The following is a 17305-nucleotide window of genomic DNA, read 5'->3' as shown; positions in this document are numbered from 1 at the left end:
GTCCCATGTTCTGCATGAGCTGGAATTGCCTGGTGCAGACAGAGTGGGGCTGAGCTAAGGAGAAAGCAGGGCCTGAGGTGAGCTGAGGAGCAGAGCAACCAGATCCAGAGAGAACCAGAGAGGCAGTCCAGGAAGCAGGTCAGTGCTGGGAGCAGAGTCACAGAAGCAGCCACAGAGAAGACCTGTGCTGGGAGCAGAGCTGCAGCAACCAGAGCCAGAGGGGCCAGAGAAGCAGCCCAGGGAGCTGGGGGCATAACAGCAGCAGTGCTGGGACAGAGTGGAGATGGAGCGGAGACCAGGGGCAGCTCTAGGCATTTTGCCACCCCAAGCACAGGCGGCAAGCAGCGGGGGACGCTCTGCTGGCGCTGCAAGGACGGTAGGCAGGTTGATTTGGCAGCTTGCCTGCAGAGGTTCCTCTGGTCCCTCGGCTCCAAAGCCGCTGGACCAGCAGACCCTCTACAGGAATGCCTGCAGGAGGTCCGCCGAAGCCGCGGGACCAGCGGACCCTCCACAGGCAAGCCACCGAAGGCAACCTGCCTGCTGCCCTCGTGGTGACCGGCAGAGCGCCCCCCGCGGCTTGCCGCCCCAAGCACGTGCTTGGCGTGTTGGGGCCTGGAGCTGCCCCTGGCTGAGACAGAGTCATATAATGTTAGAATGGGATGTGATCAGCATGGAATGAAATGAACAGGTAATTCACTAAACCAGAAACTTTTCAGGTTTTACAGTTTGAAAAAAGTGAAGATATTTCATTGAGTTTTTCCCTTTTTCAACCAGCTCTATTCACAAGAGGCTAGGAACCAAACTACAGCTGTATATTAGGTTAGATGTATATTTTAGGAACAGAAGGTGCACTTATCTGTGGCTGCAGCATTAAGCAAAGCAAAGGACAGCATTAAATTATTCTTTATCCATCTAACAGTCCAGGTCACGGGGGAGGAATTCAGGAACTCACAGGTGTAGTTCCGGTAGAAAGACCAGGCCATCATCCACAAAGCCACCACTTAATGCACTGGTGAAGGTCTTTATCTCACATTCTCTGTTCCTGCTTATTCTTTAGGGAACCAGACATGTACCTCATATTGGTGTAACCCTTCTGCCCCTCTGAGTTGGCAGCAACAAGGGCCGGGTTCAGTATCCAGAGGTTCCATTTCAGTAACACAATGCATAACCGGCTCGAGCCCCCACCCAGTGACTTGGGACACTTACATACCACACCCCCCGGGCACCTCTAGGAGGCAATACTTCCCCTCTCACAAGCACGGAGTCTGAGTGTAGCAAAATCTTTTTAATAAAGGAAGGAATCAATGCGGCATCCCATTGGAGAAACACCACAAACAGGGTTATAACACAAACCATAAACAAAAACCCACCTCCAAGTACGTTTGGCAATGTCCCTTTTCCCCTTAGGGTTTTAAGTCCAATCACCCCAAAGTCCAACAACCCAAAAGTCTCTGGTCAATGCCACCCCAGAGTTCGAGAGTTTATTTGTAGAGGTCCCTCCCCCCAGCCTGGGTAGAAAAGGGCACCTTACGTGGTCCGGGGCCAACTGCCCTACCTCTCTGTTAGTTCTGCTTCCACCTTCTCCACGAACTGCTCCTCTTTACCAGCCGCTCCACTCTGCTCCTCCAGCCGTCCTCACAGACTGCTCCGCTCCACCAGATGCTGTGCTCCATGAGCTGCTCCAGTTCTCCCTGCAAACTGCTTAGCTCCGCTCACTCTGTGGGCCACTCCACCCGTCCCATAGCTACTCCGCTCCACCAGCTGTCCCGTGATCCACTCCAGCCATCCCCACAAACTGCTCCACTCCGCCAGCTGCTCTGTTCCACAGTATAGCTTCAGGATCCCCCACTAGTTAGCACAATACTCAGTGCTCTCAGCTCAGTAATTTCAGCTCTTTAGTGATATCAACTCTTAGAGATCTCAGCTCTTAGTAGGGGAGCCCCAGTGCTAGTGCACCATTAGCCCAAAGTGAGTTCAGCTCAGTAACCTGTATCTAGATTCTTAAGGGAATAAAAAAATGAACTCTGACATTCCACAGTGGAGAGAGAAGGGGGTGGAACTGGTGCTTCTGGCTCCACAAGGAGACTACACCACCAGGCACAGATACCTGTCCCCAGCCTCTCTCAATTCACTGGGTTTTGGAACCCATGTCCCTTGTCTAGCAAGTACTGAGGTTGAGTCATTTCTGTCACAAAGCAGTCCCACAGTTCGGCAGCCTGGGATGGGGTAGGCGTGCCTATGCAAATACACTCTCTGAAATTCTTTCCACCAGATGTCAGGGTAGAGCTCATCCTGACTCTGCTTACATCGGCATTGCAAATTCCTTCTGTTGCTGACTAATCTATGTCATCTCCTGATTTTGACAATGACCCTTCATTTCTCAAATGGTTTTTTGCTCAAATACTTGTTACCAGATTGACATTTTCCTGTAACTGTCTCAGATCAAGAGTTTTTAAGTTTGAAAAATAACCTATTTGAGCATTTCAAGAACATATACATACAAAGTCAGTTTTCTTGCTTAACACATTCACAATTCAGAAGTCAGAAATGGTCACCTTAAAATGTTTCTTAAAACCAGTGCATCTTTTAGAATAAATTGTCTGGGTTATATCATTTAAGTAACCAAGGCAGAGATTTTGGCTAACCAATGTACTATGCATCTAGAATTTCAACATATAGTGACTTTGTTAGGAATTTAATTACCAGATTATGTCTCCTTTAACTAAGTAATTACAAGATACGATGAATGATTAATTCAGGCCTCTTGATCACTAACACAACTAATGATTAGTTAAAACAGTCACTAATTGCTGCTAGAATGGAAAGTAATCAGGATGCAGATTACTAAGGAAATCAGATATTTTCCACCTCATGCGATATTTATTTTTTGTTAAAAGGATTATAGAAATAATCAAGGAAATTCAAGGGGCAGGGTTGAGCACTATTCTAAACTTCATATTTTCATCTTTTGTCTCTTCATGTTACAAGATCAGTCCATTATAATTGTACACAATACAACCATTAGAGCCAACACACCGGTTCAGTTCATTTTTCTCATCTATTATTGCTAAATGCAGAATACATGTTGCTGACAGTGAGCTGAGGCTTCAGTCCAATTCCAGAGTAGGGCATATGACCACAAAATCCATGGCACTTTAAGAATGTACCAACACCAGAGATTTAAGCTTGTGTAACATCAAGCATCCCTGCGCTTCAGACACTCATCAGATTCATCTAAAAGGAAATGCGACTCTTTCTTTCATGTTGCTACTTCAATGTATATTAGTCATTTACACTTAGAGTCTTAACTGCTGAAAGAAACCCAAAACATTCTCAGGCAGCATGGTCTCATCTTGTACTTGAATGCTTTCTGCTTTCGCACTGAAGGTTAGTACAAATTATAGGAAAAACATCATTCAACAGCTGAGAAATGAGCCAGAACACCTTGTTCACTATTTGTCTCTCCAGCACCCATGCTGCTCAGCAAGGACAAGTTTTCATCTGTTCACATGGAAGAGCTAGTTTTGAAGTGTTACATTTATACTCATGATGATGAAGGACTCATATCACTAGCCAGAGCCATCTGTAGTGGAGGCATGTGTTACCCTCCTCCAGGCTCTGACATCAGGTTTCATTCCTGACCTGCCATTCCTCTGCTCTTCATCTCTTGGACTCTAGGTAGTAATTCACAGTAACACAGTTCAGGGCAACTGCACCTGTATTCCCCCTCCATGGTCCAGCAAGAATACCCATTCTAGGCTCCTCAGCTGTCATCTCTCGTGTGGAGATGTGCATCTCTTGACTTCCTGGCCAGGGTTTTTCCAGGCTGCACAGACCCCTGCCTACGTTGTGAATTTCCCTGCAAAATGCGGCTGGCTGCCTAAGGAGGCCTGCTTTAATTTTGCCCACAGAAACAGTAAGCAATAATGACCACAGTTAAGTTACCACACAGCTCTTTCTAAGCAAGCACATATTAAAAACGATGAAAGAACTTACACAAATGCTAATAAGCTTGTGGGCTCTGTCCAGTGAACAGTCTTTCAAACCCTACCCAGAGGTTTTCCTGTGGCTACAAATTCATAATCTCCTTTTGCTAAGAACAAGCACCCCCTGAATCAGTGAGTTACTCTTTTATGCCAAATGCCAGTTGGGCCTTTTGATCCTGGGAACAGATAATTCATAATAAAGGCCACCTCCCCAGGACAGAGCTTCCTCCCCTGTATTTCCTAGGAAACCTACTAATTCTAACAATTCATCTTAGCCCATTGTTTAAAAAACTTCTTTGACGTTCATAATCCTTCCCAAGGTTTACATTAGTCATGTCTCCTAGACAAGTTAAATATCATCTCACAATGAAACAAACATTTACACTTTAGTACAATGAGCTCCTAAGATACTTAAACTTAATTCAATAAGATTTAGTTTAACTCAGATATGTTTGTCCAGGACATTGAGATATCTGTCACACTGGTATTCCAGTGGCATACACTAGTGCCCCAATTCCCCAATTTGTGAAGGCTTGTTGACGTATGTGTTCAGATGACCAGAATTGATGGAATTTTACTTCAGTCTTTATATAGGAGAGGCTTCTTACTTACTAGCCATTAGGGCTGCAGTGCAATTCAGCTCCTATCAGATAATCACATAAACATAAATCAGGAACCACTTATGCATATGTGGGCAAAAGTTTTTCATCAGCTCAGTTTGGATATCCTCTAGGCTGCTGCTTTCCCTCTTTGCAGGGTGTTGATGCTGGTATCCAATTCAGGGCCACCCGAGAGGGGCCAAGTGGGGCAATTTGCCTCAGGCCCCGGGCCCTGCAGGGGCCCCCCACAAGAATATAGTATTATATAGTATTGCAACTTTTTTTTATGGAAGGGGCCCCCGAAATTGCTTTGCCCCAGGCCTCCTGAATTCTCTGGGGAGCCCTGATCCAATTCCTACGTGGAGAAAGGCACTGTATGATCTAGATTGCTGGATGTATCTGGGGCTATTTGCCAAAATAATAACCAGTTGGCAGTGGTCGAGGATGGGTAAAGAAGGGTGTCCCTAGCCTCTGTTTGTCAGAGGGTGGAGATGAGTGGCAGAAGAGAGATCACTTGATCATTGCCTTTTGTGTTCACTTCCTCTGGGGCACCTGGCAATGGCCACTGTCAGCAGACAGGATACTGGGCTAGATGGACTTTTGGTCTGACCCAGTACGGCCATTCTTATATCTGCTTAACTTTCCCACAGAGTAGCACTTGGTGGCAAATGGAGCCAGTGGTGACAACAGAAGAATAGCCTCCCACAACATAGTGTCTCAGCACCTATATTATTCAACATCAACAAAAACAACCAGCCAAGCTACCCTGGCATAGGGTAATTCAGGCATACTATCTGTGTGGAGCCCAAGGTGCAGTGTGCTTCAGCAACTGCAGTGGGAACTGCAAGTTGTGGACTACATACTGCTCTGCATTGGGAGAACATCCTGGTGCCTGCCAGGAAGTACCCTCCACCTCCCCACCCATCCAGCAGCAACTTTCAGCACTGACTGGGAGCAGGATGCAAGCAAGCAGAGAGGAGGCTGCTGGACCGTAATCCTGTTCTATGTTTCCTTACAGAATAAAACTTTGCTCCTGGTGGTTTGTCTCAGTAGGTCTGATCTGAGGTGAATACACACTGGCACACAATGCAGATCACATGAGGCCTGAGGTTCATCAGTTTGCACAAAAAGTCACAAGACAGATTTACTTTATCTTAAATAACCTCATCCTGAGACAGCAAACAGGAGGGGAGTTACATGTGCGTCACCACACAGCACAAACACTTTGGCATATTAAGTGCATTCCACAAAGTACACCCTAACACCCTAGACAAGTACTATGCAGCCAACCAGCTGCATGCAAACCCAGCAAAGACAAATCTGTGCACGCTATCTGAAAAACCAAGAGGCCAAATGTCAACTCAATATTAGCTGGCTTGGGACAAAACTGAACTCATTCCATAAATCCTGTATACCTCAGTGTTATTCTCAACTGCACATGCTCCTTTAGAGCCCGTATCGAGAAAGCCTAAAGCCAAGATTAGCGTATGAAATAACTTTCTCAGCAAGCTCATTACATCAAAGTGGGGTGCAGTCCACTCTGCAATCAACAGTGCTGGCACTTTGCTATTCTCTGCTGAATAGGCCTGTGCAGTGTGGGCATGATCCTCCCATGCAAAGAAGCTATCTTCTCTACTCAACACCTCCTGCTGCTATATTACAGGATGCTTTAAGCCTACCCATGTCAGCAGCTGTTACACCCTCACAAGTTTTGTTCCTCCTGATATACACCAGGAAGTTGCTAATAGAGTAGCATACACAAGGCAATTCACAGATCCAAGACATCCACTATACAATACCGATCCGAGTTGACTGAAGTTGGGATACATTTTTCTTGCCACCATTAAACCCCTAACATTGTCACCCAAACATACAAGGATCCAGTTATGGCAAACAAGGGTAGAAAATGACCTTATAGCCTATACACGCTGGCTTCCGCTAGTTGAGCGTCTACCACCCAGTACAGATCAATGCTGGACTATATGATGTTGCCTTAAATTAACTCTACACTGCTGCTAGCTGTTGTAAAGACGTGATCAAATGGGGCTACACCACTGGACCCCCAATACCTATGACTGCAACAGAGTACCTTAAAATATGAAGCATCTCCTGTGATGCCAACTGCTTGAGCATGAATGCTCTTTCAAAGACTTGGTGGAGTGCAATGTTTAGGCAATCGCATGTGCACGGATCTGGCAGGAAGCAGTATGAGGATACACAGCCAGATTTCTCATAAATAGTTTCAGATCTCTCATTTCTCCAAATACCTACTCAAAGTTTGCATTAAGAGATGCTGCTCCCTCCTTACATCATCTGTGGATGACTGGCTCTGAGCCCTGTTGTGGCCAGTTCTGCCAGTGACCCGGTAAGGGGCTTTGTGGACTCACACCTGGTCACTTCCTGTAACACCAGACCCCTCTTCCCATTTTGTTACAGATACTCCATCTTACTGTTGGTACCCATTCTCTTCAGCTGGACAAGTGAACCAAGGAGATTTACACTGTGCACCCCTATACCACTTCTAACAGAATAAAAGGGAGGTAAATTTGGATTCTTGGGATTTACCTTTGTGTATAAGGTTTCTGTGGGTTGTGTAAAGCCAACAAAACAGCTTTGCACAAGCTCCTACCAACCACACAACATCCACACTGAGGTGAAGTACCTGGGTCATGGGAGGAATATGGGTGTTCTCTTCTGCCTCAGTGTACTCCGGAAAGGTGTTGTAGCCAAGTCTACATCAGCTTCTCAGCTCTTCTAGTCCTGCACTGGTCCCAAGCCAGGCCCATAACTTGTGGGCCATGAAGGAGGTATACAGCAACCTGTCCCCTCCTTCGGACCTTTGCAGAGCTCAGAATTGCAGCCAGTGTCTAGAGCAGCTATTATCCCATACCTATAATCAGATCTATATTTTACAGCAGCTGGCCACTGCCCATTTTCCTTAAAAGGCTCTCTGCTTGACCAGCATGTAGAGTTCCTTTCCGTAACTTCAATAACGTGAGCAGAATGTTCAGCTGGGCTTATTAGTCATTATATAAAATGTTTCAGAGTCAATTTCAATCAGCTGGTTATTAATTTGGGGGTTGTACTGAAACATTAGCACAGTTGTTTAATTCTACAGATGCGTTTTGTGTGCAATGTTTTGTTCGTAATGCATGGTAATAGGAAGTAAATAATATCTAATTATGAAGCTAATTTCAGGAGCCTAAGACCACTGTTATTTGTTCTGATCAAACATCCTGCTGCAATAAACCACCAGAAAATGTGACTCACTGCTCTAGCTATTACCTGGCTTTAGGCAGATACCATTCTTTGTTGTTTAGCCAGCTATTATAGTTACAACATTTTGGCCTAGACGTCAGGAAAGCTGAGCAATTATAAACCCTACTGCAATCTGTGGATGCTGTAGGGGGTCAGCACCTCTGAAGATCAGGCCCTTGTCACATGTAGGCTTGGCTACAACACCTTCCTGAAGTGCATTGAGGCAGAAGAGAACACCCATATATTGTTCTTCTGCATAATTAGTATAATTAGCATTGAAAATGACAAGTGTAGACATGTGTTTTCCTCTTTGCATCCTGTTTTCTATGCCTCCAGCAAGGTTTTGCTAACTCGAATATTATCTCAGCAACCACCCAGATTGACTTTTACACAGGAGTATGCATTTGACTTCTTGTCCTTTCAAAGTTGTTTAGGAAGGGTAACAAGAGTTCAGCACTGCAGCGAGTAACAGCAAGAACGAGAAACAAGAGTTTTCTACTTCTCTGCACATTCACTTACTTGTTCTACAAGGAACAGAAAAAGCCAGGAGAAGAGGGAGAAAAAAAAAATCAGTCTCTTCAATGAACAATCCATCCTATCATAACATACATTTTAAGACTGAGTAATTCAAAAGCCAACAGCTGCTTGCATCACGCCCTTTTCAGCATGGGAGCTTTTGGACAGTTGCCTTTGAAAACAGAGATAGCTTAATGAGAACAAGTGACGTATTGAACTGAGGTTGAGATTGTCTTCAGCTCCATCATCACTACTGAAGCAGCCATTTGGTTCCACATACCAATCTCAGCAATGTTAAGTTTATTTTCTTCACCTGTGAAAGTCAACATTGGGCCAGCATGGACCAATGAAGTGCTTCATACTCAGCACTTCTGGAGTATCTTTTCCAAAGTGCTTGAAAATGTAATGCATTGATAGTCTCACCAGTGCTTTAAGTTACACAGTTCTCAGTGCTCTCTTATGGATAGGAAATTGAGCCAGAATTAACAACGTGCCTATCAACGCTGAGGAAATCAGTATTAGAGTCAGGATTAGAATAGATCTGTTTCTGGTTCCCAGTCTCACACTCATACCACATCTCTCAAAACCATGTTTGTGAATTATTTGGACCCATCCCTTCAACATCATCTGAACTCTGGCCTGCTAGAGACTTCGCATTCAGAGATTCTAAACTGAGGGAGATGTAGCAGGGATATCATGCCCTCCCTCCTGGTTTCAGATGAGATGGCAGCCCTGAGACTGAAAAGCTTTAGTGTACTGCTGTAGCACCCTATCCTGGTTGCCAAGGAGCTGGATGGGCAAGCTGTCAGGAAAGGAGGCAAGGTTCGATCATCATCAAAATCAAAGTCTCTGGGGACTGTATAGATTGTCACAAATTAGCAAATTCCAATGACAAGGTGTTTCTTTTGAGTTTTTTTGACCAGCTCCAGCAACCAGCACTCATCTATTGCAAAAAATTATGGGATGCTATTGGATAGTAAAGCAGCCCACTACTGGTGGTTTGACACAGGCAATGGAGACAAAATAGGAAAGGACTTTAAATTATGGACATGAGGAATTTATGCACCTGGTTCACATGTGAACCCAGTCATTGTACCACATTTATAGTTAGAAAGTACAAGTACATTGGACATACAGTAGTGTCACCCTTCCTTCCTACCCCCAGCTTCCCATAGCCTAGGGTCAGACTCCCCTTTGTGCTTTATTTCTGTCCAGTCTTCTCCACTCTCACAATTTGCATCCTTGTCTCTCCAGTGTTCCAGCAGCTGCCTCTCTCAGAGTTCTGGTATCCAAATCACACTCAACCTTGTCTCCCCACCCTCATGTCTCCGGCTCTCCTTTGTTCATCCTCCTCCACTACTGCTTCCATTTCCTTCTACTGCTGTTTTCCACCCGGTTCAGTCCTGCTTCAGTCCACTCCCTCTTTCTTTAACCATATCTTTCTAGAACTGGCTCATTGTTTCCCTATCAGCTCAGACTGAAGTCCATGTTGCAGGAACCTTAACAACCTATGAACCCATCTAGAAACTCAGTTTTTTGCACTCTAAGGAATGGAGGCTCAATCCATTTCTTTTATATCTGGATAGGTCCATAGCATACTAAGGCCAGATTTCTTTTGGACTACCATCGTAAGTAGCTGTTGATCTCAAATTGAGCAAATAGTGTCTGTTTGCCCAGCAACAAATGCTTTTTTTTTGCAGCAGAAATTTTGTACTTGCCTCTCGAACCAGTTTAACTCTTTATCTGTGTCACAGGGATCGCTGCTCACCTTTAGGGGTGCTTGCTCCTGGCGATTCTGGGGATTAGCTCTTTCAGCCTGACTCCCTCTGCTCGCAGTTCCCCAGCCTTTTGTCTCACTCTGTTGCCCTGTGGCCTCTCTCTTGCCCCTCAGGAGCTGCAGCACCTCATTTTCTTGGCTTAACCCTCTGGCCAAGTCACAAGAGTCCTCCCCTTCTGGCATACTTTTATGTCTTCCATGGCTCCCAGGCAGTCCTTAACTCCACTGCCCTGACTGAGCCACTCCCTCAGTGACTAGAACAAATGGATCTGAACAGTCTTCAAGTTCACTACCCTGATGGTGCCTCTCATTCAGTAACTGAGAGGGAGACCCAGGCCCACCCTCTACTCTGGGTTCCAGTCCTGGGCCCTATCTATCTCCAGCAGCAAATGTCCAGGCAACCATAAACTTTCCTGCCATTCCCTGAGACTACTTCCTACCCTGCCTATCCCAGGCTCCCATTTTCTACCCTTTTAACCAAACCCCGTTCCTCTGGGTGCACTAAACAAATCCCTCCTTTGGGGTCCAAATCCCTTTCTTTCCCTAGTCCTACGGAAAGGGACTGCAGCCCTTTTTCTACTACCTGCTCCCTGGCTTTATAGAAGCCGCACCTGTTTCAGCACCTGTGAGCTTCCTCTTAGTAGGGCTTTTCTCTCAGCGTGAATGTCCCCCAGTTTGCAGCCTAATTGGCCCATATGACCGCCATTAACCTCTTCAGAATGAGTGGGGGGTCACACCCCTCACAATCTGTCATGTCCAATCTTTGTATTCCCATGCATACTTGATTTACAAGCAAACCCCCTCAGTTCAAAAAAGTTGCACACATTGAGCCTGAAGAGGGCGCTTTGAGCTTTTCCTTGGGAAAAGCTCTTCCTAGTGAAGAGGTACAGTTACACAGCTATGATGGTAAAGAGAAAACTAGCTTGCAATCAAAATTGATTATGCAGGTGACATTAAAGAAATTGCTTCTTTTCTTCACACCTATCCTGCATCTTTTTAATTCTGTTTTGTCCCTTCTTCCCTCACACATCCCTGGTAGATTTTTCCCCTTCTACTTTTTGTTAATATGACATGAAAGTTTCTTTGCTTCTGCTCAGGTAACCCCTAGTTTGTCTGTATGCTTGAACACAAAGGGATCATGATTAAGCTTAATCTGATTCTGTGCATGAGCTCAGCATCTTTTCCCCTCATGCTTTTTCCTACCCATTCCATTTTCACCAGGGCCCTGTGTTTTGGGTCATAGCAATATCCATGTGAATTACAGATCTGTTACACCAATCACTTTTGGCTTTTGTTAGTAGCCCATGAAGGTGAGAAAAAATGCAGTTAAGACTGAAAGACTTTTAAGCAGCCCAATGTGGTTTCATAGGAAGAACAACCAGCCCTTCTCTTGCCCCACTCTCAAGTAGGACTGCAAATTGCAGTCAACTATAGTCCTCAAATATGAGAAGGTTGCGAGACTCAACTTCAGGGGGTAAGGAAGGGGAAGAGCTGCTTCTGTTAGAAGTCAGACCCCTTTTTGAAATACTTCAGGCAATACTACTCTACACAAACAGCACCTTACATCTGCAATCCTGATTCTATCGTATTCATCATACATAGGAAAAGGCCCTCATTTTTCAGTCCCTAGGTTACTGTTCTCCTCCCTTATGCATTACAAGGATGAAATCTTATCTACATTTCCCAGACTGAGCATCTGACTGAACCAAGGTCAGATAGGTCAGCAGCAGAACTGGGAGTTCAATGCCTAGTTCCTGGATCCACGTCCATGCTCTGTTCACAAAGTTACTAACTGGTCATTGCCAATCTGCTCCCCTCAATTTATGAGCAGAGGAAAGTCAATGAGGGTAGCAATTGGCCAGGAGACATACACATTTAGGGGTCTGGTGTCTCCTCCCGTCATTTTATTGAGTGTCTCAGGCACACTGATGGAGTTTATACTCTACTCCACTGTGTGATAGGGAACAGAAACCAATGCACTGATTTGTGCAAGGTCACAAGTCCACAGCAGAACCAGGAATTCAGCCCACATTTTGTGATCTGAGCCCAGATCTTGAACCCAGCTCCATTCTTCTTCTCATGCTTTGCCCCTCAGACACCCAAAGGCTGAGGGTCAGGGAAAGAGAAGGGGAAGACAGGCTGCAATAGCTGCATCTCTCCAGTATCAATAACTGAGCCCCTTTGGTTATTTCCTCACAATGATTACCAGCCAACACTGCTTCTTGCGACATCTCCTTGTATGCTGCACAGCCCAACCAGGCCAACCTCTTGCAGAGAGTGTGTGTGGAAGAGCAACATGCAGTCATCATTAGTGGTCCCAGGGTGTAGCAGAGACAGGAAGCCCCCAGGTCAGTGTCTTGGGTCTTCGTTGAAGTCCCTTTCCCCAAAGATCTGAATGACTTCCCCCACTGAAGGTCTGGTGGCCCTTAAGTTTAGCTCCTTTTGGAGCAGGAAGGGCTATTACCCTTGATAAGGTGAATAAGGCCTGGTCCACACTACACCGTTAAATCGATTTAAACAGCGTTAAATGGATTTAACACTGTACCCATCCGCACAATGCACTTTAAATCGATTTTAAGGGCTCTTAATATCGATTTCTGTACTCCTCCCCAAAGAGAGGAGTAATGCTAAAATCGATATTACTATATCGATTTAGGGTTAGTGTGGACGCAAATCGACATTATTGGCTTCATTCTTTTACAGTACCTACCCACAGTGCACCGCTCCAGAAATCGACGCTAGCCTAGGACCATGGACGCACACTGCCGAATTAATGTGCCCTAGTGTGGACGCATAAAATTGACTTTATAATATCAGTATTATAAAACCAGTTTTAGTTAATTTGAAATTATGCTGTAGTGTAGACATACCCTAAGAGGGAATTCTCTCAAGTTTAAAAGGTTCAGTTCCTAGCCTCTGATTTGTGCTTTACTCTTTCCCTTCCATTCCTGAATAAGGAACCATCTGGCCCCTTAGAGTAGAATTGGTTTCAAAACCAGCATGTCATGTCAAGGGCCCCCTGCACAAGTTAACTGGCAGTGTTTTCCTTCTAGATTAGAACAGTGTAAAATGTTATTACCTGTCAAAAGCAGTATTGTTTTTATTTGTTTTACTGTAGCATTTCTAAGCCCCATCCCAGGTCAGGACATCTTTGCGCTACACATTTCACACCTAACCTTGGTTTTAAAAACAAATACTCTCCTTATTTAGCAGGAAATCTTTGCAAAATGTTTTTATCTCCCTAAGCCAGTAATAGTATTCCATGCAGCCATAGAAATTATTACCACACAAACCCAAGGTTTTGCTCTTCAAATGATCAACTTACAATTAACATTGTTGTCAGTGGAAGAGCACGTGACTTACCAGACTAAACCAAATGAAGGCTTTTAAAAAGGAATGTTAAATAATCATTTATTTAAAAACTTTAAAAATACAAAAAATAAGTATCTGCTTGCTTTCCTGGCATTTTAGATGGATAAAAGATTCACTAAACTCAGTTCACTTTCACCTAACACACTGTCTCTTTTCAAGCTACTCCCTTTATTTGTAGCTTTCATCCTCACCGAAAAGCTGTACAGATCATCTTCTGCAATACCATCAAAGAAAAAATCCTCATTAAAGATGGGGTTTCTGCTTCTTTTTATAACAGTGCTTCTCTGCTTCTGAATTTTCCCTGGCGCAAGGGAGAAGGTGATGCTGCAGTTTATACTTTTAGGCTCCACAGATGCATCATATAAACCCTCTGCACTGATCAGACGGAGTCTCAGCCTTCTGTTGTCTGAACAATACTCAGCTGACAGTCTCAACAATCCTCCTCTGTCCAGAAGCACTGTGCTCTCCCCAACAAGCCTCTCTCGGCCACAGGTAAGGTCCAGTGGGAAAATAGTAGAATGTGACAGGTTAAAGCTTCGCCTATGGAAGGACTCAACTAGCCCCTCTGAAGACCTCCTGGTTGCATTGGGGCTGTTATCATTGGAACTGCTCTCATCTGTTGATAAGGAGTTGTTCCTTACCATGCTGGATTTGTTTCTTGCTCTCAGTGCCCTGCCAAGCAGCCTCTCTTGGCTCCGAGCTTTGAACAATGGGCAGGATCTGGGAGGAGATCTACTCAGCAGTGGGGAGCTGAAAGGAGACGAGTCAGTCGAAGAGGTAGTATCACTGTCCCCAGTGCCTTGCCTGTGCAGGAGTGGATGCTTACAAGGCACTCTGGCAGAGGCAGAGCTAATAGCAATGAGGCTGGAAGCTGCCCCTCTGCCAGCGTAGGTATTGGCTCTGGATCGAGGCAGCATCAAGCTGGATAGAGAGCTGCTGCATGGGTCATTGTGGAAGATGGACTCCTTCCTCCTGGTGTGGGGACTCTCCAGCAAGGTGCAGAAGCCATAGGAGGTCTGGGCTTTGGGGAAGTGGGGCAGGGAAAGCGCTGCCTGTGACTGCGGGTCTGAGTTGGAGCCGTCCTCATCCAGGGCTGAAGTCTCCTCAGCGCTTTCTATCTGGATGAGATGTGGCAAGAATGGGCTGGGGCCACAATCTCCTGTGCCAGGAGGATGTAGACTGGGCTCTGCCAGGCAGCGGTCATGCGGAAAGGAAATGGTCAGTCTGGGTGGGATGCAGAACTCTGGGATCCTGTCTGGGGTTAAAATGTTGGGAAAAGTAGTGGCCCCTACCCGGGCTTTCTCTGGCACCATCTGACCAGGCTGCAGCCCCAGGAAGGAAGGACTCAGTGGGTTGCTGTTTCCAGGTGATGCTTTCATCTTCTCCAGGAACCACATCACTACAGCTGGATACAGAGAGGGAAAGGTCCCTGCGGCAGAGCTCAAGTTCACCTGCAAACAGAAGCAGAAGCATATGAACATCTTCTGACCAGCTGCAGCTAAGCAAAGCCCTGCCTGCATGCTGAGTCCCTTTCTATCCTGCGGCACTACTAACAACCTAGTAGGATAAGATAAAGTTGTCTTATCATAGCAAGATCTCCCTCCACCTCAGCTTCTTATGGCAAAGAATAAAACTAACAGGTTACTACAGAATTTAAACAGTGTCCTAACGAAGTTAATCTAAGAACTGAAAGCATTTAGCTAATACTCAGATCCATGCTCTGTGGAAATTTCTCTCCATTAAATTCCATAAGGCTTCTCCATAAGTCAAGCTCACCATACCTTTGCACGTTTAAGCCACCTGTTATTTCAGACAATTCGCTAAGAGCCCGTTCATCAGTGTCAGTTAGCACAGCCCCTTCTTCCTGCTGCTCTGGAAAGCTCACTTCAATAGTGGGTAGAAAAAGAGCCAGGCTCTGCTTTTATAAGCAAGCTAGGCAGCCTCATGCCCAATCATACGCTGAAAGGGGGTGGGAGGGGGGTGGAAAGAGGAGAGGCAACCAGCTCCTCCCTTTGAGGAATTTCCAAGCTGCTAAGAAGCTCCACGCAGTCCAAGCTGAGCTCCCAGCAAAGCTCATGCTGTCCTCCGGCTTGTTTTCCCTGTTTTTCAAGTGCTAACAGCTGCCGCTACTGGGGGAGGGTGTACCTGAACCAAAGAAAAGGAAGGAGACATCCTACACTGCTCACCACCCAGATTGCCAGGGCTGGTGGAGAAACACACGTACACACACCCCCTTCAGATTCACTCAGGAACTCGATACTCTCTGCACCAAGTACACAGATCTAATGCATGATGCAAGAGGTCTGTGCATGCAGCAGAAGGAGCCAAATTCATCCCTGGGGTAAAAACATCCATTGGCATCAGTGATGTGGCTCGTTGTACCACAGGGGAAGACAGTTGTGTGAGAGAGTTCTTACCAGATGGCAAGAGCTGAACTTTCAACACATTTTAGTGCATCAAGCTGTGCTCATCCCAGTAGGTTCCCTTCTCCCGGGCATCACAGAACCATTGTCCTGGGTTGTCAGGGCCAGCTCCAGGCACCAGTGCAGCAAGCAGGTGCTTGGGGCTGCCAACGGGAAGGGGAGGCACATCCAGGTCTTCGGCAGCAATTAGACAGTGGGTCCCTCAGTCCCCATCAGAGGAAAAGACTTGCCACCGAAGAATGATGCCACAGCGATACAGCTGCCACCAAAGTGCCGCCGATCACAGCTTCCCCCTGCTGCTTGGGGCAGCAAAAACGCTGGAGCCAGCCCTGGGTCCATTCATACTATTTCAGTGAAGGGAGTTTGAATTCACCTAAATGCTCAGAACCACTGCATTTTGTAGCTGAATCCATAAGCTGCGTAAGCCTATATCCCTCCCTAATATCCCCCTGCTCCAATTACCTCTTGTTTTATTGTAATGTCTATTTACACCATAAGCTGTTTAAAAATAAAATATCCAAAAACAAACAGTAACAAGTCACCTCCATGCTTATGTTTATCTAGAAATTTTGGCACCTTTCCTGGATTTGAGCAGCAGAGAACATGGATTTTTATTTCCTGGACACTGATAATTTGGAGTAACTTCAGATGGTTAACCCTTGCATTTCTGTGTAAGTCAATGCATAGCGTTATATATTACCACTACCCCTCTTATCTTTATCTACTGAGAAACACAGATGAGTGTGTATTCTGGAGGAAGATGTAATCAGAAGGTGTTGGTATCAGGCCTGTACTATGGGTGCAAGTGAATACAGGTGCAAGGATACAAAGCAAGTGAAATCAGAGGAAGTAAGTTTTATTCAGAGTCTGGGTTTGTGCAGTTTAGGAAGAGAGAATTAGACCAGGGACAGACACTACATGGGCTAACCCTGAACTAGCCTCAACTTTTCTTCGAGTACAGATCCAGGTTAACCCCTTTTACCTTTGGTTAGCTAGTAGAGTTCACTGCTTAAATCCCTGCTAGGATGCGCCTCAGTTAGCTTAACTCAGGCTAAAGCAGCTCACCTGGGCCTTTGCTGGGAGGACTCTGGGGATAGTGTCAGAGAAGAACAGAGTTCTCACTCTCAGGTTGGGTGCAGCAAGTAAGATACTTCACTATCTCTAGCAATTGCATGGAGGGAGAGAGCAGAACAGGTCTCTCTACAGTTAAACAATTACAGCAAGCATTTATACCTTTTGTTACATACAATAATGGACAATAGCTGCATTTTGTTTATACATGTCCTCCTGATATCTTATTTTCCTCAACAATTTAGACTATAGTCTACATTCCCTACTTATCTAACACAACGTCACAACAGCTTCTCATACAGT

General features: G+C 45.5%; 1 protein-coding gene across 2 annotated transcripts; it reads right to left on the bottom strand.

The window, feature by feature from the left end:
* Positions 1-13592: 13592 nt before the first annotated feature.
* On the bottom strand, positions 13593-17057 carry LOC127057858 (C2 calcium-dependent domain-containing protein 4C-like). 2 transcript variants are annotated; one of them, XM_050967027.1, is made up of 2 exons: positions 16997-17057; positions 13593-14959 (listed from the first exon to the last, which is right to left on the bottom strand). In XM_050967027.1, exon 2 carries the CDS (start codon positions 14903-14905, stop codon positions 13604-13606), a length of 1302 nt encoding a protein of 433 aa, XP_050822984.1. In that variant the 5' UTR covers positions 14906-14959; positions 16997-17057; the 3' UTR covers positions 13593-13603. The 2 variants fall into 2 exon arrangements, with proteins under 2 accessions (XP_050822984.1, XP_050822983.1); XM_050967026.1 differs by lacking the exon at positions 16997-17057 and adding an exon at positions 15290-15388.
* Positions 17058-17305: the final 248 nt, after the last annotated feature.

This window comes from Gopherus flavomarginatus, chromosome 9, assembly GCF_025201925.1.
Source record: "Gopherus flavomarginatus isolate rGopFla2 chromosome 9, rGopFla2.mat.asm, whole genome shotgun sequence".
NCBI classification, from domain to species: Eukaryota; Metazoa; Chordata; order Testudines; family Testudinidae; genus Gopherus; species Gopherus flavomarginatus.
The sequence above is the reverse complement of the archived record's forward strand: the minus strand, read 5'-3'. Positions and strand labels throughout refer to the sequence as shown.

Bases quoted from the DNA above. Each gene is read 5' to 3' on its own strand.
- LOC127057858 (XM_050967027.1), bottom strand. From the start codon at position 14,905: ATGTGGTTCCTGGAGAAGATGAAAGCATCACCTGGAAACAGCAACCCA.